The 23,969-nt window shown below is 35.3% G+C and overlaps 3 protein-coding genes, 1 non-coding gene and 1 pseudogene across 5 annotated transcripts; 2 read left to right on the plus strand and 3 right to left on the minus strand.

Moving 5' to 3' along the window:
- The first annotated feature begins 2,808 nt into the window (after positions 1 to 2,808).
- On the plus strand, positions 2,809 to 3,587 carry LOC145570805 (uncharacterized). The gene is made up of 2 exons (XM_081629942.1): positions 2,809 to 3,001; positions 3,085 to 3,587. Exons 1-2 carry the CDS (start codon positions 2,809 to 2,811, stop codon positions 3,585 to 3,587), a joined length of 696 nt encoding a protein of 231 aa, XP_081486068.1.
- A 3,259-nt stretch (positions 3,588 to 6,846) lies between these two features.
- Positions 6,847 to 12,513, plus strand: LOC145571899 (proline transporter 2-like). Of its 2 annotated transcripts, XM_081630926.1 has the most exons (8): positions 6,847 to 6,976; positions 7,426 to 7,649; positions 7,726 to 7,820; positions 10,677 to 10,863; positions 11,085 to 11,209; positions 11,362 to 11,577; positions 11,649 to 11,879; positions 11,988 to 12,513. In XM_081630926.1, exons 2-8 carry the CDS (start codon positions 7,430 to 7,432, stop codon positions 12,135 to 12,137), a joined length of 1,224 nt encoding a protein of 407 aa, XP_081487052.1. In that variant the 5' UTR covers positions 6,847 to 6,976; positions 7,426 to 7,429; the 3' UTR covers positions 12,138 to 12,513. The 2 variants fall into 2 exon arrangements, with proteins under 2 accessions (XP_081487052.1, XP_081487053.1); XM_081630927.1 differs by lacking the exon at positions 6,847 to 6,976 and having other exon boundaries at positions 7,607 to 7,649; positions 7,718 to 7,820.
- Positions 12,514 to 12,638: 125 nt separating this feature from the next.
- Positions 12,639 to 14,588, minus strand: LOC145570807 (aldehyde oxidase GLOX pseudogene; annotated as a pseudogene).
- A 1,537-nt stretch (positions 14,589 to 16,125) lies between these two features.
- On the minus strand, positions 16,126 to 19,044 carry LOC145570268 (cytochrome P450 71A9-like). Its single transcript, XM_081629306.1, has 2 exons — positions 17,996 to 19,044; positions 16,126 to 16,904 (listed from the first exon to the last, which is right to left on the minus strand). The coding sequence occupies exons 1-2, from the start codon at positions 18,896 to 18,898 to the stop codon at positions 16,284 to 16,286; spliced, it is 1,524 nt and encodes a 507-aa protein (XP_081485432.1). The 5' UTR covers positions 18,899 to 19,044; the 3' UTR covers positions 16,126 to 16,283.
- Positions 19,045 to 22,307: 3,263 nt separating this feature from the next.
- Positions 22,308 to 22,414, minus strand: LOC145573566 (small nucleolar RNA R71). Its single transcript, XR_014097552.1, has one exon. It is a non-coding gene; the product is annotated as a small nucleolar RNA R71 (small nucleolar RNA).
- Positions 22,415 to 23,969: the final 1,555 nt, after the last annotated feature.

Consider the following 23,969-nt stretch of genomic DNA (forward strand, 5'->3'; position numbering starts at 1 on the left):
CTCCTCTGCTCTCTGGTGAATTCACGAAGCAATCCTAGGGTTTTGTAAAGGAAATTCGCAAATTTGGTTGGTCTACGAAGCTATTAGAGGGAAATCTTGCATAATTTAGGTACTTTAGCACTACTACTGTTCATTTTTGCCTGATTTGGTGCAGTTGATTGGTGTTCTGTTTTTCTATGCGACTTTGGGTTTAATTCATGATATAAATGTTGTATATGTATGCGACTTTAGGGTTCTTTCATGTACATTATGTGCGTGATTATGTGAGTTCAATTATTTGCTTAGAGTATGGATTTAATTTGGATGAAATGGCATGATCATGTTTAATTTGGATTCCTGAATTGCAATGTATTTGCATGTTGTAGATTGTTAGATACCTGAATTGGAATTTTTTTTGCATGTTTTATAAGTGTGTACCTTCTTTTGCAGAATGGGTGATGTGGTGTTAAGGTTTCATTACTTTGATAAACATGTTGATCTTGCTGTTGACTTAGATAGATGTAATTTGATGGATTTGGTTATGGATTTTGAGGACAGTGCTGCATTAGACTCTGAGTTCCCTATAATCAACCCTTCATTTGGTTATGGTTTCAATGAAAAGAATTACACTTTACTAGATGATAATGATCTTTTTAAGATGATTCATACCCTAGGTGAGTGTGAGATTTATCACATTTGGGTAGGGTTTTCCAAGAAACCAAGTGCCTTGAATAGAATGACCAATAGGTTAAGGAACAAATCCAAATCTGCACAACCAACTGATGAACCTTCCCAATCTGAACCACCCCATACTGATGAACCTTCCCAATCTGTACCACCCCATACTGAACAAGCAAATGACCAACCCCCTCAGAATGAAACACTACAAACACAGCCCACTCAAACTGAAGCAAACCAAACTGAACCTCCCCTTAATAATGAGTCCTCTCCACCTAGGTATAATGAGGGTTATGAGTCACCCCAAGATGAAACAAATCAACCTGCTGCTGACTATACCAAGGGTAGAATAGATTTTGAGAAAAGCATGGAGAAGATAGAGAAGTCTAGGAAGGTTAAGGCTGCAGCAAAGGGTAAGAAGAAAGCTGCCACCAAAACAGCCCCAATGCAACCACCATCTCCTAAGTCACCAAATATTGTATTCAAGGGTTTAACACTAAGAAGGAGTCCTAGATTTTCACCTTTGGCAGTGACTGACACACCTAATACTTCTGTTGCTGACCCATTGACAAATGCTGCACAAACAACTGTATTTAGGAAAAAGGTTCCTAGATCCACAGCTATAAGAAAGGGGTTAGTGAAAGGATCAACTGTGACTGAGAGAAGGATGCTAGGTGTTGGTGACAGAGTGAGTCATCTACAAGGATCAACTTCTAGGGGTTAATGTGAATTTGAGTGAGGGCAGTAGTGCTGGGGAGAATGTGGGTTAGGTGCAAGGCACATCTGGTTCAAGGGTAAGAAGAAAGATGAATTTTGTGGTAGAAAGCTCTGAGTCTGTAGAGACAAAAACCAATTCTGGTTACAATCTTGGTGAAGAAGATGAGGACTCTGATGGAGATGTTGCACCAAAAGGTTCTATTCCAGCAGATGAGCAAGTACAGCTAACTAGGATTCCAAAAGTGAAGGACACTTGGAAACCATCAAAATGGTTTGATTTTTTTGATGATGAAGATGATGAGGATTATTTTCAGAGATTGTACAAGAATGGTGAAATGTATGAGGATGCTGACTTTGGTAAAATAACACTCAGACCTTGGATGATTTTTACTGACAAGGCTCACTTTAAGGACACTTTGAAGGATTTTGCTGTTCAAGAAAGATTTGCCATCAATGTAGAGTATGCTGACAACAAGAGGTACAGTGCAGTTTGCCAATCTGAATGCTGTGAATGGAGATTGCATGCCAGCAGATTGGCAGATGGCAGAACATGGGCAATCAAGAAAATATGGCCCAATATACACACTTGCAGGGGCTTAGAGACTTACAACCCCATATGCAATGTAAAATGGGCCTCTCAGAAAGTCATGGAAGACATCAGGGCTAACCTAGACATTCCTGGGAAAGCACTCAATGAACTTCTAGCTTTTTCAGAGATATGGCATCTACATGAGGCAGTCAACCTTGTACAGGTTAAAGAGCTATGTGATTGAGCAGTTATTTGGAGGGCATGATGAGTCATATAGACTACTGTCAATGTATGCTAAGATGTGCATAGAAACAAACCCAGAGTCCAAGGCTTTTTGTGCATGGAATGAAACTGAGTCTATCCCTAAACAACTTCAATTTTCAAGCATTTTTATCTCATTCACTGGACAATGGAAAGGTCTTTTAAGAGGTGTTAGACCTTTAATTGGTGTAGATGGAACCCACCTCAAAGGTAACTATGGGGGGGTATTGCTCTCTACTGTGGGAATAGATGGAAATAATGAGATCTTCCCCATAGCATATGCTGTAGTTGGCCAAGAAGACAAGCAATCATGGACCTACTTCTTTTGGCATTTGTTGAACATTGTGAAAGATTCATCAAGGGAGCATTGGACCATAATTTCTGATAGGCAAAAGGCAAGTAAATTCCTTTTGATTTTTCAATTTTCATTGCTTTTTCTGTTATGCAAATATTCAAATGCTAATGCTGTACTCATTGTTTCAGGGAGTTGAACTTGCACTAGAACAAGTATGGCCAAAAGCTGACAGGAGGTTTTGCTGTAGGCATCTCAGTAGAAATTACAAGAAGCTTTTTCAGGCCCTATGATGTATGTCCTTTTTTGGAGAGCATGCAATGCATCTTCAGCTTTCACATTCAGGAAAGCTATGGAGAAGTTGCAGAAAGTAGGAGGTGAAGATGTCATGACTTGGTTTGCAGACTTGGGAGAGAAGTCTAAGTGGAGTAAGCATGCATTTGACCCAAATTTTTGCAATGACTCCAATATATCTAATTTTGTAGAGAGCTTCAACTCTACACTAGGGGTGAATAGGTGTAGGCCTATTCTGACTTTGCTAGAAGGTATTAACCCACCTCTTGTTGTGTTAACATTTTGGCATTTTTAACTGATTTGGTTTGTTTTCTAATTAAGATAATTATTGCAGGAATAAGAAGGGTTTGTATGGTGAGAATTGCAACAAGGATGGAGAATGCAAGATCTTGGAAAGATGAAGACATTACTCCTAAAATTGTGAAGCTAGTGAAAGAAATAGGTAAAGCTAGCTCAAAATGCAGAGTTTTCAAGTCCAGCCCAGGTGAATATGAAATTCATGAGGGAAGATCACAGTTTCCTCTCAGCTTAAACAAGAAAGTTTGTTCTTGTGGGGCATGGCAACTGACAGGTGTGCCTTGTAGGCATGCCATTAGGGCTTGCATTGATGCAAAGTTGGACCCACATGACTTTGTCAGTTCCTGGTACTCTGTGAAGACTTACAAGCAAGCTTACAGTGTCTGCATTAACCCAATTCCTGACACAGAGCAATGGCCTGCAGATGAGCTAGGTAGAATCATCATGCCTCCTAAGATGAAGAGGGGAATTGGAAGACCAAGTAGGAACAGAAAGAGGGAAGAAGGTGAAGAGCAACCTGGAAAAAGGTCAAAACAGTGAAATGCAGCAAATGTGGTTGCTTTGGGCATAATAAGACAACCCTCAAGGGAGGCTTAACAGGAAAAGAATTAAAGTCAAATGAGCCTGTTGTCATCAAGAATCCTAGGGTCAGAGACCAAAGTAATGCAGCAAAGGTAGCCAAGGCAGCAAAGGAATCTGAAGCACTTGGATCTTAGTCTGCAGCAACTCAACCTTCAGCATCTCAACCTGAAGCTTCAACCAAAAAAGCAAAGGGAAAGAAGGGCAAACCCTCAGCTGAGCAAGCAACGGTGCTGACAGCTTCACAATTGTCTAGCCAACCAGTGCACATGTCTCAAGGAAACTCTAATTCTCAAAGCTAGCAAGTGTTCTGTTTTGCAGTAGAGTAGCATATGCTTTTTGCTAATTTGGATAGAAAGTCAAACTTTGTAGTTAACTCTATGTTTTTTGGTCATTTTAACTGATTTTTTGTTGTTCTTAGATGGTAATGTTGAAGACAACTTAACTGTTGAAAGTTGGTAAAATGGATGATTGCAACTGATGCCACATTTTGTTCATTTTAATGAATGTTGGCAACTGATGCCATTTTGTCTATATTAAGAATGGTCCCACATTTTGTTCATTTTGTTAATTTTAGTTGATCTCAATTGATTCAATGGTAACTTATGAAACAACATTAAACACATTCAAAATGCAAATTATTTATCAATTTTCATTCAAAACCAAGAAAATTCAACCTTCCTAGTACTCTTACTCTCTCAAGTACATGGAAACTAAATACACAGTCCTCATTTTAGAGCTACAAACAGTAAAATTAGATACATCACAAGAGCAATTCTAACAACCATATAAACATAGCTTGCAAACTCATATGCTCTGTCTGTGAAATCAATAAATTCCTCTCTTAATAATCTCAAATTGGATGATTCTTCAAGGTTTGCTATAATTTGATCTTCAGAAACCCACATGAACAAACCACAATGCCTGCACTTGTAATATGATCTTCCTGGATTAGAAATTGAGTCAGAAACCCTAATATCAGCATGTCTTGGTGGATTACAGTTGCATTGAATTCGTCTCACCCACATGGGCCTCCCAAATCTGCTGCCAGAAGAAGAACCACTACCTGCAGAACCAGCCATGTCAGAAGAGTAGAGACCAACAGGAAAAAAAAAAGGAGAAGAGATAAGTTCGAAGCAATGGAGGAGAAATTTAATGGAGAATAGAAGAGGTAAAGTGGCGTTTTATAGGGAGATAATAAGGTTTGGGAAGTTGGAGGGAAATAACAGCAAAATTAAATGGGAAAATTTGGAGGGAAATGATTCAATAGGGGGGTATATTAGTCATTTCATCTATTACTAAGCCGAAAATATTAATAAACCAAGTTATTAACGTCTGATTAACAGACTTAATCACGCCAGATATGAAGTCATAAACTGGGGTGTATCAGCAGGAAGTCAAAAAAAAAATGTGGTACCGCTAAGAAAAGTCAATACCTGGAGTGTATCAATGGGAATTTCCCTTTATTTTAACATAGCAACTTTTATTTTGTTCAACAGAGTAACTTTTATTTTAACACGGTATCCTTTATTTTTACTAAGAAAATGACCGTGGTGACTCTAATATAAATGGTTCACCATAAACTAATGTAAACCGTGTCTATTTAAGAGTTTGTATTAGATTAATAGACCAAATCACTTGGTCCAACGATGTGGTGTAACCAGTATTAAATATCTTCGATGAATGTGCCTCAAGTGTTATTCGTAATATAAGATCTTAACCAAGAGCATCAACTTGTCAACATACATGCAACATACATGGTCTAGTTCCCCACCTAAAAATTGATAATTAGATTAGGAATTCAAAGATGGACCTACAAGGAAAACAATGTATGCATGTGATCCACCATCTAGCAATTCCTTTTCCTAAGAAAAACAATTAGTTGTTGCAAGATTGATTAACTGTTATAATAATCAAACATACATATCGAATTGAATTTAGTGATACTTGTAATCTTGTACTACCTCCGTTACAGGTTATGTGCAACGTTTTAACATAAAGCAGAGAAAGAAAATATCTAATTGTTGCACATAACCTGTAATGGAGGTAGTATATAATTTTGAGCAAAACTACTTTCATTGCAATTCGAACATATCTTATGCGGCCCTTTTTTTCATATCACAGTAATATATACATCATTCCCAGTTTCACGAGAGGGTCTATAAATCTATTGTAGGCCCTATAATGATTCTCATTTTAGTGTAGTTGATAAATCTACATATATTTTATTCGTAATAAATCTTCTAATAATTTATATTGGACGAAACTCAAATTAAATAATTTAGGGCTTGTTTGACATCATTTTTTGTTTTCAGTTTCCTTTTTTTTTAAAAAACTAAAAACCAAAAACAGGAAACAAGAAAAAGTGTGTCCACTTTTTTGTTGTCAGTTTTCAAAATTATTATGATTTTGATAAGTTTAAATAATTTTTGATACACTGTGTGACATATATCATATACTTTTATACAACAAAAAACCTAAAAACAGAAAATCATAATAATGTCAAACGAACCCTAAAGTTAAAACTAATTCTACCAGTCGGACACACTCATTTAACTCAACAAATATAACAATGTAGTTTTAATAACAAAATCATAAAAATCTACGACATAAAAGTTTGAGGGTCTGAATATTCAAATCTTTTTTAAAAAAGTTAATAATTAATTTACATAAACCTTAGAGATATTAGAGGGTAGAGAAAAATAGAGTATAAAACCAATTCTAAGACTCTAATTAACCATTACATTAATTAGCTTATATACTTTAACTTGAGTTGAATCTTTGACATAATATATGGACCCAAAATGTCATATGAGGAGACGTGATAAATTATAAAATCAATCAATTATGTGACTCGAATTATTAGCTTAATCTTTTAATTGATTTAATCCTTTGTCTGATAAAAGGGTTTTATCAAATGGACCTCAATGTTCCCAACTAGTAGCTAGGATCATATCAGACCAATTAAATATTCTGAAATTTCATGATATGTATAATGCGCATGACCAATAATTCACTACATGTCCTTGTAAGCATTAAATAAAAATTATAAAGTTGAAATATGCTCGAAGAAGCAATAGCTATAGATAACGTACCGTTCTTATAAATCATTATACCAAAAAAAAAAAAAAAAAAAAAAAAAAAAAAAAAAAAAAAAAAAAAAAAAAAAAATCTCATAAAGAAGCAAGAAATTAGTAGAATAGTAGCATTTGCTTTGTAACACAAACAAAAATACATGGAGTCCAAAATTATAACAGAAGGCAGAGTTAATTATTTACAAGGTTTAAATATAGAAACAAGCTCCATTAAAGATGAACAAGATCCAACTTCGGCTCATGCTATTGGCAATGGTTAGTTTTACTCATCTTTGTTAATTATCACAGACTATATATGTAATAAATCTAATGGATCATGCATCATGCATGGTTAATAATATACGAAATTAACTAAGGATGATGAACGTACGTGGCGTTTCCATATATTATATAAGTACGAGTATTAAGTTATTGACTAAGGATTGTTATGGTAATATATTATATATATTGTTTATGGTGGCACAACCACAAGACGTGATTTTGGACCTTGTGGTTGTCGTCGTATACTCGTATGTAAATATGTAATACTTGTATATATCTAAGGTGGTTATGGTAGTTGGGAGGTAATGTCTAAGGGAAATCTATCATTGCTCTACTTTTATTTAAGCTCTATGTTAGTTTATTGATACTAAGTTGATACTTCACTAGGTAAAAAATCCTCTTTTTTTTTTCTAAGACAATTTTGTCATGCAAAAAAAATGCAGATTCATGCAACAAGTTAGTTTGTTGCTAATAACGGGGTTCAATTGTGGATGGATACTATCCTTTTCAAATCTTATGATGGTACCCCTAGGTTGGACATGGGGTATCGTCGTGTTAGTTCTGATCGGGTTAGCCAGTGGCTACGCAAATTGGCTATTGGCAGGGTTTCATTTCATACAAGGCCAAAGATTCATTAGATACAGAGACATCATGGGGCATCTATTTGGTTAGTTTGCTCAAAAAAACTATAAGTATCAACTGTATTTTTCAAGTGTTTTATTTATATTTGGTTAGTTGTGCAGGGAAACATATGTACTATGTAACATGTTTTCTCCAATTTTCAACCTTCATTTTGGCAAACATGGGTTTCATCCTGCTAGGAGGCAGATCACTTAAGGTACAATTTTATTACTTACATCTAACCTCTTTGTTGTCTAAAGAATGTAGCGAACAATTTATTTCCGGACATTCTAGAAAATATGAAGCATTTTTCATGATTTTTAATATTAATTATTGATTGGCAAAGTATATAGTTGGCGGCTCTAACTAAAAGTTAGCATTGTTTCAAAAAATAAAAAACTAAAAGTTCGCAAATTAATGCGTAGATAAGATCCTTATACGATTTGTTGCTAATTGCACATCTTTGTGTTGCTTTAAATTTATAAATAACTAGGTTAAAATCCCGTGCACTGCACGGTTGATAGATTTTTTTAATAATAATATTACAAAATATAAAGTATATAAAAAAAATTTTCGAATATTTCATTTGAGTATAAATGGAATATGGTTGTCAAACTGGAAATAAAATACATAAGGTATAAGTAGTTTACTAAAAGATTTTGCAAAAAAAAAAAGCGAAAAAAGCGGGAAAATTTTTCACAACATAATGACAAGTGTCATGGAAGGATTCGCTTTTAGTATAGGTTAATAGATTAAGCTACTGCACCTAGACCTAGGCCTAGGCCTGTCAATTTCTGACCGTCCCAATTCCAACCCCGCTTTATTAAGAGAAAACCCAATCCGACCCAAAATTGACCCAATTTAGCCATTTATCATGATTAATAATGATCTAAGTAGTCCAAACTAGTTGAACCAAATGACCCAAACAACTCGAAATTTAACCAGAACCCTACCCGTTAACCTGAATTGACAGGTCTACACCAGTTCTCTTTGAAGTAGTAATGTAATATATACTCCGTATTTATTAGGTCACCTTACAATTAAGATTTAAGAGTAGCGTGTGAGTAGAGAACATGGGGTCATGGCCTACGACAATGAAATAAGAAAACACATGCATTACAGATGCTAATAACTATCCACCATTAACCACGGTGGGATTTATGAAGAATCACTCCTCTTTGGCTGTGATGCATTTCTGGCAACTTATGGGTTATCTGTCCCTAAATAAAAAAAATCTTATTTTCACTCAAAATCTTTATTTCAAAATAAATATTAACTTTTTAATTGTCATTTAACCCTTAGGGCCTGTTCTGATTGATTGAACTAATATTGGAGTTGAGCTGAACTGAATATTTTATGAGAGAATGAAATTAAGAATTGAACTGAAGTGAAAATAATCTAAAGAGAACAGGTCCTTAGTCCCTTACTATTCTTTTTTATACACTATTATTGAATCAAGGCCCATCTTAAGATTGAACGATTTCCCTTAATATTGTTAAAATAGAAATTAATTCCCATTATGCTTGGTTTTAAAAACAAATTCCCAAAGTAGTGTCCACATAGGATTGGTTTTCGGTTCAACTTAAAACCGCTAACGGTATTAGCGGTTTTGCAATTTTTATAAAATAAAGTCAAAGAGGCCTGTTTTTATTGAAAGGCGGTCTCTTTGAAGTTATAAGTGTAATTGTCAGCGCTCTCTTTTCTTGTTGTGGGCTAAGAATTAACGAGGGCACAAAGAGACCTGTTGTATTGAAAGGCGGTCTCTTTGAAATAATTTTCCTATAGACTATGCCTTGTGAATTAATCAAGGATGCAAAGAGATCTGTTATTGTTAGAGTCGGTCTCTTTTTTAAAACCGCTATTACCATTAGCGAATTTAAGTTGAACAAAAGCAAAAAAAACGATCCTACGTGGACACTATGTAGGGAATTTATTTTTAAATCAATGTATTATGGGAATTGATTTTTATTTCAACAATATTATGGGAAATTGTTCTCTTAAGATTATATGAGCCATAGGAAAACCAATAGATTTGGGAGCTTAAGATTTTTTATACTACATAAAAATATATCACTGCACGGTATATTTTCTTCGGCGTGTTTTTTATGCAGCTTACCAAACCGTGTAGCCGGCTAACACACACACTAAAATACTGACCGAGTAACTCATGACTGACTAAAAAACCCCTTATCCCAACCACATATGAAACTTTGTGTATGTTCTTTTAGTAATATAAATTTTTAATTGATTAATAAAAATTATTTCATGATAACCATTTTTGGAAAAACATTTATTTATTTTATGGTTTAACAACAAAATTTACAATTGCTCATCACAAAAAAAAAATATGAGGTGGGGCATTATGCTAGCAAGCATAGTGCTCTCCTCATCAATTTGATTATTAAAAGCTACAAGTAGTAGATACTCGTAGTTATTGTTTATTATCAGAAAAGTAAAGCTTGTATTTGTTCATCAATTGGCTATTTGTGTTAATTAGTATATGACATGTCATTGGCGTCTTGATTAATGCTTGTATGAGTTGTTGTACCCTGAAATTGAACGATTGTTGGAGAACGAAAATTCTAAAAGCTACGCATTACTTCCCACGGAAAACGACATGAATTAATTTTTTTTCCCATCATCGATTTAGGCCATTGCACTCCCTGCCTACACTCAAGGGCGGACTATGTTTGTCATAAAGTCTTATATGTGGCTAGTCACACGATTAACCATCCATCAAGAAGGTTACTTTGATTATGTTATAGGGGTTACTTGTTCGGCTTTATAGGGGTTACTTAAGAGTTACTTGGTAAGTATTACAATGGTTACTGGGTCAGTGTTAAAAGTGGCCACGTGATGTGATCAGCCGCACACAAGACGCACTGATTAATAAAATCCCAGTATTCATTTTTTTAAATATTCACTTTTTCAACCAAACATCTTGATGTATCTTTTTAGTTTGTTGATGCAAGACTATAGTTATCACCAATATTATTATATGTTAATCATGATGAATTCTTTTTTTCAATTTATACATTATTGAATTCTCTAACAATGGTTTTTCATTCAACAGGAAATAAACTTGGTGTTTAGTGACACAACAATGAGGCTCCAGTATTTCATCATAATCACAGCAATAGTTTACTTCCTCTTTTCTTTTACCGTACCAAACCTCTCTGCCCTGAGAATTTGGTTAGGAGCCGCAACAATCCTCACCTTCACTTACATTGGAGTCATTCTCGTCGCAGCAATCTGTGATGGTATGCTGTCAAATTTATAAAATTGCATCTGCATAAACATGTTAAAATTGTCACGACTTTATGTGCATATATAACATAACAAATTAAACATACCAAAAAGGTGCGCGTTTTGTGTCTTACTTGTTACTTGACCTTTGTGCACACGTACACATGTGACTAATTTTAATTTACTCCCTAATTGTGTATTTCAAGACAAGTTATTAATGTATACACTCATATAGGAAAATCTAATAAACATAGAGACTACGAAGTGAAGGGAAGCACAATCAATAAGGTGTTCAATGCCTTAGGTGCGATATCAACCATCGTATTAAGCAACAATTCGGGCTTGTTACCTGAATTACAGGTCTAAACTTCTTCTCCTCACAATTTTAAAAGGGACAATCATAATATTTACTAATCATACAAATCAAATGAAGTCATAGACGACGAAAACGTTATTTAAAATAGCTAAAATAATGATCATTTTGGTGTTTAATTTGTTTGTACACGGTGCAGTCTACCCTTCGGAAGCCGGTTGTCAAAAACATGAGAAAAGCAGTGTATGCACAATTTACTCTAGGTGTCATGGGGTATAATGGTGTTGCTCTAGTTGGATATTGGGCTTACGGTTCGGATGTGCCGGATTATCTCCCTAAGGCACTAAGCGGGCCTAAATGGGCAAAAATCCTGATCAACTCTACTGTATTTCTTACTAATGTCATCTCACAACATGTATGTACAATTTATATTATCGTGTCTATCTATAAGAATTCACTTAAGCTAATAATCTAGATTGTTTTCAGATGTTTTTCCAACCAGTTCATGAGGCCTTAGATACCAGATTTTTGAAAGCAGAGGAGGGTGTATACTCGAAAGAGAATTTGAAAAGGCGGTTCCTCCTACGAGCAATTCTCTTCACCGGAACTACTGTGGTGGCAGCAGCATTACCTTTTATGGGATATTTCATAAACCTCTTGAGATCATTCACACTTGTTACATTAACGTTTATATTTCCGAGTATGATCTTCATCAAGGTAATTATTTAAATATATTAGGCCCTTATTATGTTCATAATGTTAACACATTATTTGTATTTCAATTTGATAAATATAATGTTATTGTACTCTAAATTAATGGTACAGGTTAAGGGAAAATCGGCTAGGATTGGACAAAAGGCATGGCATTGGACTATCATTTTCATATTTTCTTTAGTTGCAGTGGCAACTACAATATCTTCATTCAGATTAATAATAAATAATGTTAGAAGCTACCATTTTTTTGCGGATCAATAATAATATTGAATTACATAAATTATACATACAGTAGTCCGCGTTGATTGCTCTAGTAGTTGGTTCTACACCCTCTCCAGCTATGGCTGATACCAAATTATCGCCTTTCCATGGAGTGTTACACGGGGTGCTTGTGTCGCGCTTGCACAGGGTACCAGTGTACATTGGAAGAAGACTTGAAAAATTCGAAGTAAGCCGTGTGATTTGTCAATTATGTTTTTTTATAACAACCATTTTAAGGCTATTGAACTTTTTGGTACATTGTAATATCTATATCTATTGAAATTATGTAGGGTTTGATTTTTCTTTACTATAAATGTATATATGGCATGTCATGATTCTATAATAATGCATTAAATAAGCTAAGTTACCTTCTTTTTATTAAGTACAAAATAGAGATAATCAGTCCTTTGTGTTAAAACTTTTTATTCTAACAAATTAAATTTCAATACAATACTACAACTATTAATAATTTTCTTATTTGTATTGCTTCATATAATCCTATCAAGCATGTACAAACCTAATCCATTGAGCTGTGCTAGGAATCCCTCCATTGACAAGAAAGAGCATGTAATACCCGGATGGTGCAACATTCGCCGAAGGGGGTGCTTCAACCACGGCATCAACCCACCCACCGTCATCTTCCAAAACTTTGGAGCTTTTTAACTTTAAAAGCCTTTGGTTCATTGAAACTGAATGTGTTGTAAAAGGAGGTGCATACGCGTTAAATTCAACCTTATCATTCAACTTTCTCCCTAGCCAAAACGTTACATGAAACTTCTCTCCGTACCTAATGTTAACAGTCTCATTACCATTATACACATTATTATTTATGGAACTCGTACGTGACTTTGTAGGGTGGAACCCGTGGCCTTTCTCTCTAGACGTGCTTCTAGGACGCGTACTTATGATGCGTCCTCCAAGATTAGTGTTACTAGGCGGTCTACTTACGTGGTGTACTCCAATGTTGCTATGTTTTTTATATGTGTTACTAGGCCTTAAATGTTGATTTTTACCACTCTTACTCCCCATGAAATTGTTATTACCACGGTGAAACTGATTCGTACTCGCTATAGAAATGTTACTAGGCCTTACCGAGTGAAACCTATGATCGGTATATTGTGGAGCAAAGGCTTGTAACTTAAGCTCCGTAGGGTACCGTACATTGTGGTACACATACCTTTCATTAGGGTTACTCCCTCCAATTAGTACCCTCCCATCAGGCAAAAGAATGGCCGAGGAATGATACATTCGCGCTACATTTGTTTCTTGGAGAACCAAAAACCTCTTGCCTAAAGGCTTCTTAGGCCTATAGAGGAACGGGTTGTGTGCAGGGCGGTCAGCATTGTTCCACCCTCCAGCCCCGGCTTGCGCGCCATTAATCAATAAGACATGTCCGGTAGGGAGGATCACCATGTCCATTAAAAGCCGAGGATGAGGCATATCCTCCATAAACCACTTATTTTTATGTCCTGTTATTTCCATTCTTCCACAACTCTTTAACCCTTCCAAGTACTGCCCTCCGCGTGCTGCAGTGTAGGCTCCCTCGGCTGCACCCCCACAGATCATAACCTCGACTTTTTGAAACCCATCGCGGTGGTCTAGTGGTAGGATGACCGAGGATCCGGAGCTAGGGTAGCTCCTGGATCCTCCACCAGGCATCCGCGGGTAGGTCTTGACCACACGATCAAGCCTATAGTTGAACAAAATCGAGTCTCGATTTGCAAAGATAAATAGATGACCATCCGAGGAAAGATGAAGGAAAGGGTAGAGATTATTACCTCCTTCAGATCTATTATAAGTATTGTGTAGAAAAGGTAGAGTATATGAAGCTAATCCAGATGATTTTCTTGGAACAAATTCATAGGAGAAAACATTTTTACCTCCTACTACTATAACTCTTTCCTTTTCACCAGGTAATAATTGATTTGAAGCATACCATCGATTCTTCGCTAGCTTCGCCTTCGAAAGCCTCCAATCACATCTACCATCACCACAAGGCTCAAACTGTCGGATCTTCTTGTACCCGTTTGCGTACCCACCCGTTTGAAGGAGTGTCCCGTTGCTTAGAAACGAGCCCGAGGAGCAAAACGGGTCGGACTCGATTTTCAATGGTCTTAATGAGTTGGTATCTATGTGATACTCTACTGAGTGAGCAAAGCATGAGGAGTCCCTTAAGTCATTGGCATGGTTTTGGTGGCATTCTCCACCGCGTGATCGGTGGCTAAGGAGGTACGCCGAGGGTCCGGTCCCGGTTTGATCGAATATCAAGATGGTGTTCATATGGGTTAAGGCCATGTGCATGGCTACCACCCCAACATTGTCCCTAAGAAGTTGCCATTCTCCTTGTTTTCCTATTGGATTGGTAACTCTAAAGCTAAAACATGGGTGAATTGAAAGGGAAAATAATGTAATAAAAATTATTGCTAAGAATGTTATAAATTTTTGTGCCATGAGAAATGATGAAAGAGTCAGTGACAAACAGACTTGAGTACGTGTCTGAAGTGTGAGTAGAAAGTTAAGTATACTGAAGTCGTTGATAGTGTTTATATACTTAGAAAACTATGCATAAATTTTAGGAGGTCATGCAATCAAGAGGGGCCAATTGAATAGGCTTGTTTTCTTTAAATGAGGAAGGATTGCTGAAATGTTGCAACGCAAAACACATGCTCATGTGTATTATCCTAAAAGATCGATCGCATGCATAATCTTTATTAATTAGAGATTAAGGGTGACAAATTTGGTGATTAAATAACCAAGGAATGACATCTTTATTGCACATACAAGTGAAACAAAGTTGGTAGCATTTATATTGTGAGTTTGTGACTACTCGGGTACATGAATATATATATACAAGTAAACAACATTATAAAAAAAAGGGACAGCGTTTGCTACTATCTTGGATTTGGAGTCAATATTAATATATATATAATTATATATACGAGTACATAGTAGCATTGTAGCAACGCTCGTATGTTGCATTCTTCCTCTATTTAAATTTACTTTCAATACACTGTTTTGCACAAGTAAGTTAAAAAGATACGATCGATCATACAATCGTTATGATACACACAATCCATAAAATAAACACATATGTACAAAGATATAATTTCAAACGTACAAGTTCAACTTCATAGACCTATTTGAGACTATGGCTTGAACAATGAGCGTATGATACATAATGCTTTGGTGAATTTAATTTATGACCTTTAATCCACACAGCTTAGTACACATTACCCAATCGCTCAATTTATTACACTAACTCTCTTATAATGCATTCACATTATATATACTTCGTATATAGGAAGAACATTTAAAGTCAAAGGTACAAATACATTTTTCCATAACAACATTATTAGAGGGGATAGCTCAATTTAGTCAATTGGTTAGAGCTCTTGTCTATCTCGATTCAATGGAATTTTGGGTCGATTCTCATCAGATCTCTGCCCTTAGGGCACTCTAATCATCTAAGAAAATATATATTATTTTATACTTATAAAGTTTGTTTTTCAATTGCAACATCTCTCATTTCACCCTCGTCAATGTAATATTTCAGTTCATTCACTGAAGCTCATAAGTTGTAACTATGATTTAATTTTTTTTTTAACTTTGTCTCAAATTTGTTTTTATTTTAACACCCGTTTCTAAAATTTTGAATTGGAAATAACATAATGATGTTTGATTGATTATTAAATTAAATGTGAAGCTTTATTTGACTATAGATGATTATAAAACAAACAAGATAGTAGAGTTTAGTTGAATAAAAATACAAAGAATTTTGTATGATTAAAGGTAAATAGATTTGAGCTAGTGATGCAATAAGTCAATAAGATATTTTATATGTGATAGAATATGATAATATGGTATGTACAACCTTTACCAACGTATATTTATGAGCCTCTGTAAGATTTGTATCAAAAATTTTATTACAATCAAATGCTTATAATATACTTCATATTAATTATGCATTGACACACATCACAAACATAACTAAAGAAACCGAGTAATTATGAAAAATATAAATAAATAAACAGAGGAAATACCATGTAGTTTCTAATACAATTCACCTCCTCTCTTATATCATCACTTCATCCAAATTAAATAACAGAAACTCTTTTAATTTGAAACATCAAGCAACAAATTTTGTGGTTACAAGAACCTAGGGGCAGCTAACAAACAAAGAGGAATCTTCTTATGCGTGGTAAGTCCAACAGCTTCTACAACATCAATATCATCTCCTGTCATCTCCTTAGGCAAACTCCAATCAAAGCAATACAAAAGGTTAGCAAGTGCAAGCTCAATCAACAAAACCGCGAAACCAAGCCCAGGGCACCCCCTCCGACCAACACCAAATGGGATCAACTCGAAATCTAGGCCTTTATAGTCAATCGAGCTATTCAAAAACCTCTCTGGCTCGAACACATTTGGATTGGGTGTGTGCCACACGTTAGGGTCCATTGCAATTGCCTTTGCATTGATAAGTACTCTTGTTTTTGCTGGTATTTCATATCCTCCTATAATAGTGCATGGTGCTGTTGTTTCCCTAGGAACTAGTAGTGGTACTGGAGGGTGTAACCTTAATGTCTCTTTTATGACCAATTTTAAGTATTCAAGTTTAGGTAGATCACTTTCTTCAACTCTTTGTTTGCCCTTGACAACTTCTTTTAACTCATCTTGTGCTTTTTTCATGGTTGATGGATTCTTTATTAGCTCGGTCATTATCCATACAAGTGTTGCCGCAGATGTATCTGACCCTGCTATGAACATGTCCTGCATTTTGTTTTCGAAAAATATAAACAACTGATCTATATTACTAGCTACGTCCGTTTCTTATTATTTGTAACAAAGAGTTATTATTATTTGTGAGAAACAAATTCACTTGTTGCAAATAATATGAATCGGAGGTAGTATATTATTAGTCAATTTCTAAGGAGTTTTGGTGCACATTTTACACAACAAATTTTACATTCAACGAAGTATATGTCTATATTATGAGCAGTTGTTGGATAACTTGATAGTATAAACTGTATGTAAACATGTTTTGGTTAAAATCAACCGTATAATTTGACAATTTTGGGCAAAATTACGTACAAAATGTCAATGAGATGATGTTTACTAAACGCAATTTCTCAATGCTAGGTTTTTTTTTTTGGAGGAAAACAATTTCTCAATGCTAGTTGCTCTAGTGTTTATTTATTTATTTCTATTTTCGGTTTAGAGGCAAAATCGCACTTGTACTGCTTTATCGGTCAACTTTCATGTTAGGCGGCGAGACCAAACTAGCAATAGATTAGCAAAACTACTTATCTTTCTTCAAGTTTTTTTTTTCAAACTACTCATGATAATTAACGGACGATTAATTACATATGAATGGTTCCACATTAGAAAAAAAAAAAAAGAGAAAGGGTTAATTCACATTTACTGAATTGAGTTGAACTAAACTGAATTGAATTGATTGGAATTGAACTGAATAGAATTGAATTGAACTGAACTAATATAGATGAAATGAATATTTTATGAGAGAAGAAAATTAGGAGCTGAACTAAACCGAACTGAACCGAACTGAATTGAACTTAAGCTGAAGTGAATAGGCCAAGAATATCATTTTACAAGTTGGAGGAGTTAGTTTTATTGCCATTAATTAGCTTTAATATGAAATATTCTATGAGCTTGTAAAACTAAATATCTACCATTAAGAAGATAATTAAAGTAATAAGCTAAACTCTTTTTTAAATTAGAGGCTTAATTAAAGTCTTTACTAAATATTTTTTTAAAAAAAAAAATTAAGCTAATAAAAGTATAAAATTAAACCAAAATCAATATGCATAAATAGATAACGGAGTAGTAGCTAAGTGACGTACCGTAATAATACCCTTGATTTGAATATCACTGAGTTTGACTGTTTGATTTGGATCTTTTTGAAGTTGAAGAAGTACATCAACAAAATCTTCATGATGTTCACCTTCTATACGCGTCGTTTTACTACCAATAATATGTTCTTGGATAACTTCATCATAAAACTCATCCATCTCCTTAAAATTCTTCTCTAATCTAGTATCAACCCCATTTACTTTATTTAGCAACCAACCAAACCAAGGATAAAAATCCGCTACATTTAGCTCTCCTAATAATGTTTGTGTTTCCTTCAATATCTCATAACTTTTAGCCTCACCATCGAATTTCTTACCATATGCTACGCGACATATAACATTATTCGCAAGAGATAGCATCAACTCGCTAAGATTAATAGTTGTATTACTCGAAAAGGATCGAGTAATTGTATTAATCACGATGTTTACCTCCTCATTTCTTATTGTGCTAAACGAGTTTACTCGTTTAGCACTAAGTAGCTCCAGGATGGCTATCTTCCGAACTTCTCTCCAATACTCACCATACGGAGCAAATGAGATGTCATTTAATTCGTAACTTAGTCTTTTCGCGGTGTATAGCTCTGGCCTACCGGAGAAAATTAGATCGTGTGGCTTGAAGATTTCTCTAGCTATGTTCGCAGAGGAAATCACTAGAGTTGGGATTGAGCCTAATTGTAGGAGCATAAGAGGGCCATGTTCTTTGGCAAGATTGTGAAGAGAATAATGAGGTAAATCACCAAATAATTGGTGAAGGTTCCCTAAAATTGGTAGCTTTCTTGGGCTAGGGATCTTTTTTTGTTGGTTCATTCTTCTTTGGGGTTTATACAATGATATTAACAATATTATGGGCATGGTAAACATGAGTGTATACCAAAATAATAGCCTAAAATCCATGTTTTCTATCAATAATGTTAGCAATAATAGTAGATGGATTTATATAACCCTTTAAAGCTAAGGCAGATCAATATATATGTGTGTGGAAATTTCTAACTAGTGAAGTATGTATATAAAGTTGTAACTAATGGAAGGAACAAAATTGAATACGTGTACGTCTGTATAGACTGTATACAACTTTATTTTGTAAAAGGACGAACGGTATGGTGTAGCAAAATAAATTTGGAATAGTATGTAATAAATTTGTCATGGTGCATATGTAATAAATTTGTCATGGTGCAATCATAGATCTATCATTTACTCTTTTTATATATATATATATATATATATATATAAATTTTTTTTTTTTTTTTTTTTTTTTTTTTTTTTTTTGTTTTGGCATATAATTAACATGAGAAATTTACGCACATATCATGATGCAATTATAGATACTTCATATTATACTATATGTAGGTTAATAAGGTGGTGGTCTGGTACTATAGTAGAATAGTGTTATTTACTTATTATCGCTTTTCACCAAATGAAATGTATTTTGGAACATAACTTGACAGGTTGACAACTTGAAGTTGGCAGATATGGAAATAATGGAATGTAAAGTCAAAGATAAATTGTGAGCAGGAAAGAAAAACGCAATAAGTTAAATCAGAGGCAAATTATGAAAATACAGTAGTTATTTTTATTTTTCCATCATATTCGGTCACATTACAATATATATAGACAATAGGAATATTTAACCCTAGTACTCCAATATATCTTGACTTCCTAAAACTATCACAATAACTCACATATATCTTTTCATATCACAATACTAGGTTAAATCCCGTGCAATGCACGGTTGTTAAATATTTTTGACAATTTTATTATAAATTTTTTAATATAATGACTTGAGTATTAAAAAATATAGAGTATATTAAAAATAAAAGCATGCAAGAGAAAATATTTAAAAAAAACATGTAATAGTTATAAACTTATAATTGATAGTTTAATCTTTTAGAAAAAGATTTATATTTTATATAAAACAAATTATGTCATAATTTAGATATAATTTTTTTTCTTAAGCAACAATAATTTTTTTTAGAAGGTACTTTTGGCGGGAAATTTTTTAATAATATATTGACAAGTGTGTCTTAAGATTCGCTTTTAGTAGTATGTAATTAATATGTTCCTACACAAAGTTTCATATACGGCTGGCCGTACGGTGCGGCCAGCCCTATATATATATATAGGGAGGCTTGATGTGTTCATTTTATATATATATTTATCCCCGTCCCTTGGTCGTAATTAGTAGTGTTTTTGGCTCATACGAGCCACTTTTATTACTAATTTGTGTTTTCCAGTGCTTTGGTAGTTTTGCTTGAGTTTTGTAGGAATTTGCGTACTTGGAGCATTTTCCCGGGTTTTTTTTTAGGAAGCATCTACAAGTGTTGGAAGACCGCGACCCAGTTCGTTAGCCCAAGACCGATTGGAGGTATCAAATCGGTGATTAAGGGCTCAAGTATGAAGATCCAAGGAGGAAACTCGGATTGGGCCGAGGATAAGAGGCCCAATCGAGGTTCATTTGGTAGCCCAAGTGGAAGCTGCCCGGACCAAGAGCTCCGCCCGAAGGCGCGCCCGGCCGGGCCGGGCGGACCAAGGCTTTGAAGAACAGCCGCGCCCGGAGACGCGCCCGGCCGGGCGCGAGATAACTCGTGAGGGAAACTAGGCGGGCCCGGTCGGGCGAGCCATTGCCTGACCGGGCGCGAGAAAGCTCTTGAGGAAGAAAAGGCGGGCCCGGTCGGGCGAGCCACTGCCCGACCGGGCGCGTGTAGTTCTTTAGGAGGATTGTTTTCCGATTTAGTTTTGTTCAGCGAATAATACTTGCTTAGTATTAATGTGTTATTATTAGGCAAGATTAGCTACTTCTTTTTCATCTCTCTTACTCTAGATTTTAACTCTCTCTCTCACTACTTAGACTTTCTCTCTCTAAACTTATTCTCTCTTGTTCCTTAACTCTATTGTAATTCCGCCGTCTTGGTACGATTTCTCTCTTAATTAATCTCAGTATTTTATTCATTCAATTCCTTCATGTCTTGTTTAATTATTATGTTTTGTTTAGTTTTAATTATGTCTGAGTAGTTTAATTCTAGGGTTTAGGGGGATCCATAATTAATATAAGGGGATAATTTATTATTGTTGATTATTGATATTGCATGATAATTTCTTATTGAATTGTTTTAATTCTTTGCAATTAGATTATGAATCGAGCAGATGTAATTTGATTGTGAATGTTTAGCAATATTGAATTGATGAATCGAGCAGATGTTAATTTAATATTAAGGGCTATTTTCAATAGGAACTTAGATCTAGTAAATTGCGAGAGCCTGTTAGATCTATGTTGGTTAATAAATTGCGAGAGCCTGTTAATCATGTTATTGTGCAATGTTAATTATTGCTTGTTATGTTTTATCCCGGAATATTAATTATTGGTGAACCTGTGACCCTAGGCCTTCTTATTATCGACTTTCTCCCTAAACTTAATCTCCGTAGTATAATTTCATATTATAAACAACAATTTGGTTACCTTAATAATTTAGATTATAATAATTAATTAGGAGTAGAAAGACCAGTTTCCCTGTGGATTCGACCCTACTTCCCTATCTACTTTAGTTAGAGGACTTAGGTATTACTTTTGATTAGGGGATACGACTTTACCCTGTCAAATTTTGGCGCCGTTGCCGGGGAAACGGTTTTATTTTTATTTCTAATTGTTTTTGTAGTTTAGATTATTTTCCTTTTGCCTCAAAGGACATTAGTTCTTTGAGGTAGTTCTAATATCTGTCTTTTTAGTTCTTTGTTTATGCCCAGGTGTTCCAGATCAAGTTACATTCCATTCGATCCTGAGATCGAACGCTCGTTTCATAGACAGAAGAATTTTTATAGGCAGATCCTGGCAGGTTCTGGGAGTAATAATATTCCTGGAAATCCATTACCTACTTCTAGTGATTCGGAGCACTCTTCTGATTCAGAACTAGAGATGGGTACACCACCACCACCTCCACCTCGCAAGCTTAGCGATTATTCGCAACCATCCCTGACAGATTTCCCACATCTTTCTCCTACACCTGATCTCGAGGGAGTCCAGTTCGAGATCAAGCCCCAGTTCATAACGATGATAGAAAGAAAGCAATTCAGTGGAGCTAAGGGTGAAGATCCTAATCTTCACATTGTAGATTTCTGTCAATACTGCAATACTATTAGGCAGAATGGGGTAACGCAGGACCAAATCAGGGAGATTCTTTTTCCCTTTTCTTTATGTGGAAAAGCTAAATTATGGTTTAATGGTTTGAATAGAGCTGCACTTGGTATTACTAACTGGGAGACTCTTGCTTTGAATTTTTATAATAAATATTACCCTGCAGAGAAAACAGCTTTATTGAGAAGTGCCATCCAGAATTTTGCCCAAGAGACAGATGAAGCATTATATGAAGCTTGGGAAAGATTCAAGGATCTGCAGAGGGAGTGTCCCCACCACAATTTGGCAAAGTGGCAGTTGATTCAAGCTTTTTACAATGGTTTAGGAAATGCATCTAGGACAATTTTAGATTCCGCAGCTAGCGGTAGATTTATGAATTTAAATGTTGATGATGCAGGTCGGGTTATTGAAGATATGGCAATCCATAATTCCCAATATGGGAATGCTAGAGGGTATGCCAATAAGGGCAAGCATCATGTTGATTCAGTAACCCTTATGCAAGCCAAGCTTACTTCTATTTGCCAGAAACTAGATAGCCTTACTACTAACAATCTTAATTCTGTTGCTAATGTTTCTGCTGTTTCTAATAATGCTAATGATGCTTTTTGTGAAAATTGTGGAAGTGTAGGTCATTATGAACAAGATTGCAGGAGTTCAATGGAGCAAGTTAATGCTTTCCAAACATATAAGCAAAATAACCCATACTCCAATTCCTACAATCCTGGCTACCGGAACCATCCCTACCTATCTTACCGTAGCACCAATGTTCAAAATCCTCCACCTCCACAACAACCACAACAAGCACCCCCTCCACAGCAGAAATATTATCACCCTCATGCTAACCAGAAACCCCCATCACAAACCCCTACTACATCTTCTGACCCTGCTTTATCAGAAATTAGGGCAATGCTAACCAGTATGCAAAAACATATGGAGAGTAGAGACCAACAGATTGACTCTATTATAGCCCATAATAAAGTCATGGACACCCAAATAGCTCAATTGTCCTCTACCCTTCAATCTCGCCAGCAGGGAGCTTTACCAGCGCAGGGAATTCAACCTACGGATCATGCTAATGCAATCACCCTAAGGAGTGGTTCACACTACGATGGGCCCCAAATGCCCAAAGAGGATGAACCTAATTTAATTAATATTGCTAATCCTGATTCCGTTGTACCAATTTCCCCTGCAGGGCTGCAGGGTAAAATTCCTGATACTAATATTTCTGATGATTCATTGCAGGGTACAACCTCAGAGAAGGATGCACCCCAGGAGAAGAGTAGGGAAGCACCACCAGTTATCAAGCTACCTTTTCCCAACCGTCACTTGAAGAGTAAGTTGGATAAGCAGTTTGGTAAGTTTTTGGAGGTAGTAAAAAATTTGCAGGTAACAGTTCCTTTCACAGAACTTATTACTCAGGTTCCTGCATATGCTAAATTCATGAAAGACATATTGACTAGGAAAAGGGCCTTTAATGAAGTAGAAACTGTAGCATTCACTGAGGAATGTAGTGCACTTTTACAAAATAAATCCCCTCCTAAATTAAAGGATCCCGGTAGTTTTTCAATCCCTTGTCATATTGGAAATGTTTTCATTGATAAAGCATTATGTGATCTAGGTGCTTCTGTTAGTGTGATGCCATCGTCTATTTGTGCTAAATTAAATATGGGTGATTTAAAAGTTACTAATATAACATTGCAAATGGCAGATCGTTCTGTTAAATACCCCTTAGGTATTTTAGAGGATGTACCTGTTAGAGTTGGTAAATTTTTTATCCCTGTTGATTTTGTTGTTTTAGACATGGCTGAAGACACACAAATTCCCATTATATTAGGTAGA

Source organism: Chenopodium album, chromosome 12 (assembly GCF_948465745.1).
Source record: "Chenopodium album chromosome 12, dcCheAlbu1.1, whole genome shotgun sequence".
NCBI lineage: Eukaryota > Viridiplantae > Streptophyta > Magnoliopsida > Caryophyllales > Amaranthaceae > Chenopodium > Chenopodium album.

Excerpts from the sequence above, each read along its gene's own strand:
- LOC145570268 (XM_081629306.1), bottom strand. The coding sequence starts at position 18,898 with ATGGATTTTAGGCTATTATTTTGGTATACACTCATGTTTACCATGCCC. Across the intron at positions 16,905-17,995 it reads AAATCAAGGGTATTATTACG|GACATGTTCATAGCAGGGTC; the intron begins GTACGTCACTTA and ends AACAAAATGCAG.
- LOC145571899 (XM_081630926.1), top strand. The coding sequence starts at position 7,430 with ATGCAACAAGTTAGTTTGTTGCTAATAACGGGGTTCAATTGTGGATGG. Across the intron at positions 11,578-11,648 it reads CTAATGTCATCTCACAACAT|ATGTTTTTCCAACCAGTTCA; the intron begins GTATGTACAATT and ends GATTGTTTTCAG. Across the intron at positions 11,880-11,987 it reads CGAGTATGATCTTCATCAAG|GTTAAGGGAAAATCGGCTAG; the intron begins GTAATTATTTAA and ends TTAATGGTACAG.
- LOC145570805 (XM_081629942.1), top strand. The coding sequence starts at position 2,809 with ATGGAGAAGTTGCAGAAAGTAGGAGGTGAAGATGTCATGACTTGGTTT. Across the intron at positions 3,002-3,084 it reads TATTCTGACTTTGCTAGAAG|GAATAAGAAGGGTTTGTATG; the intron begins GTATTAACCCAC and ends TAATTATTGCAG.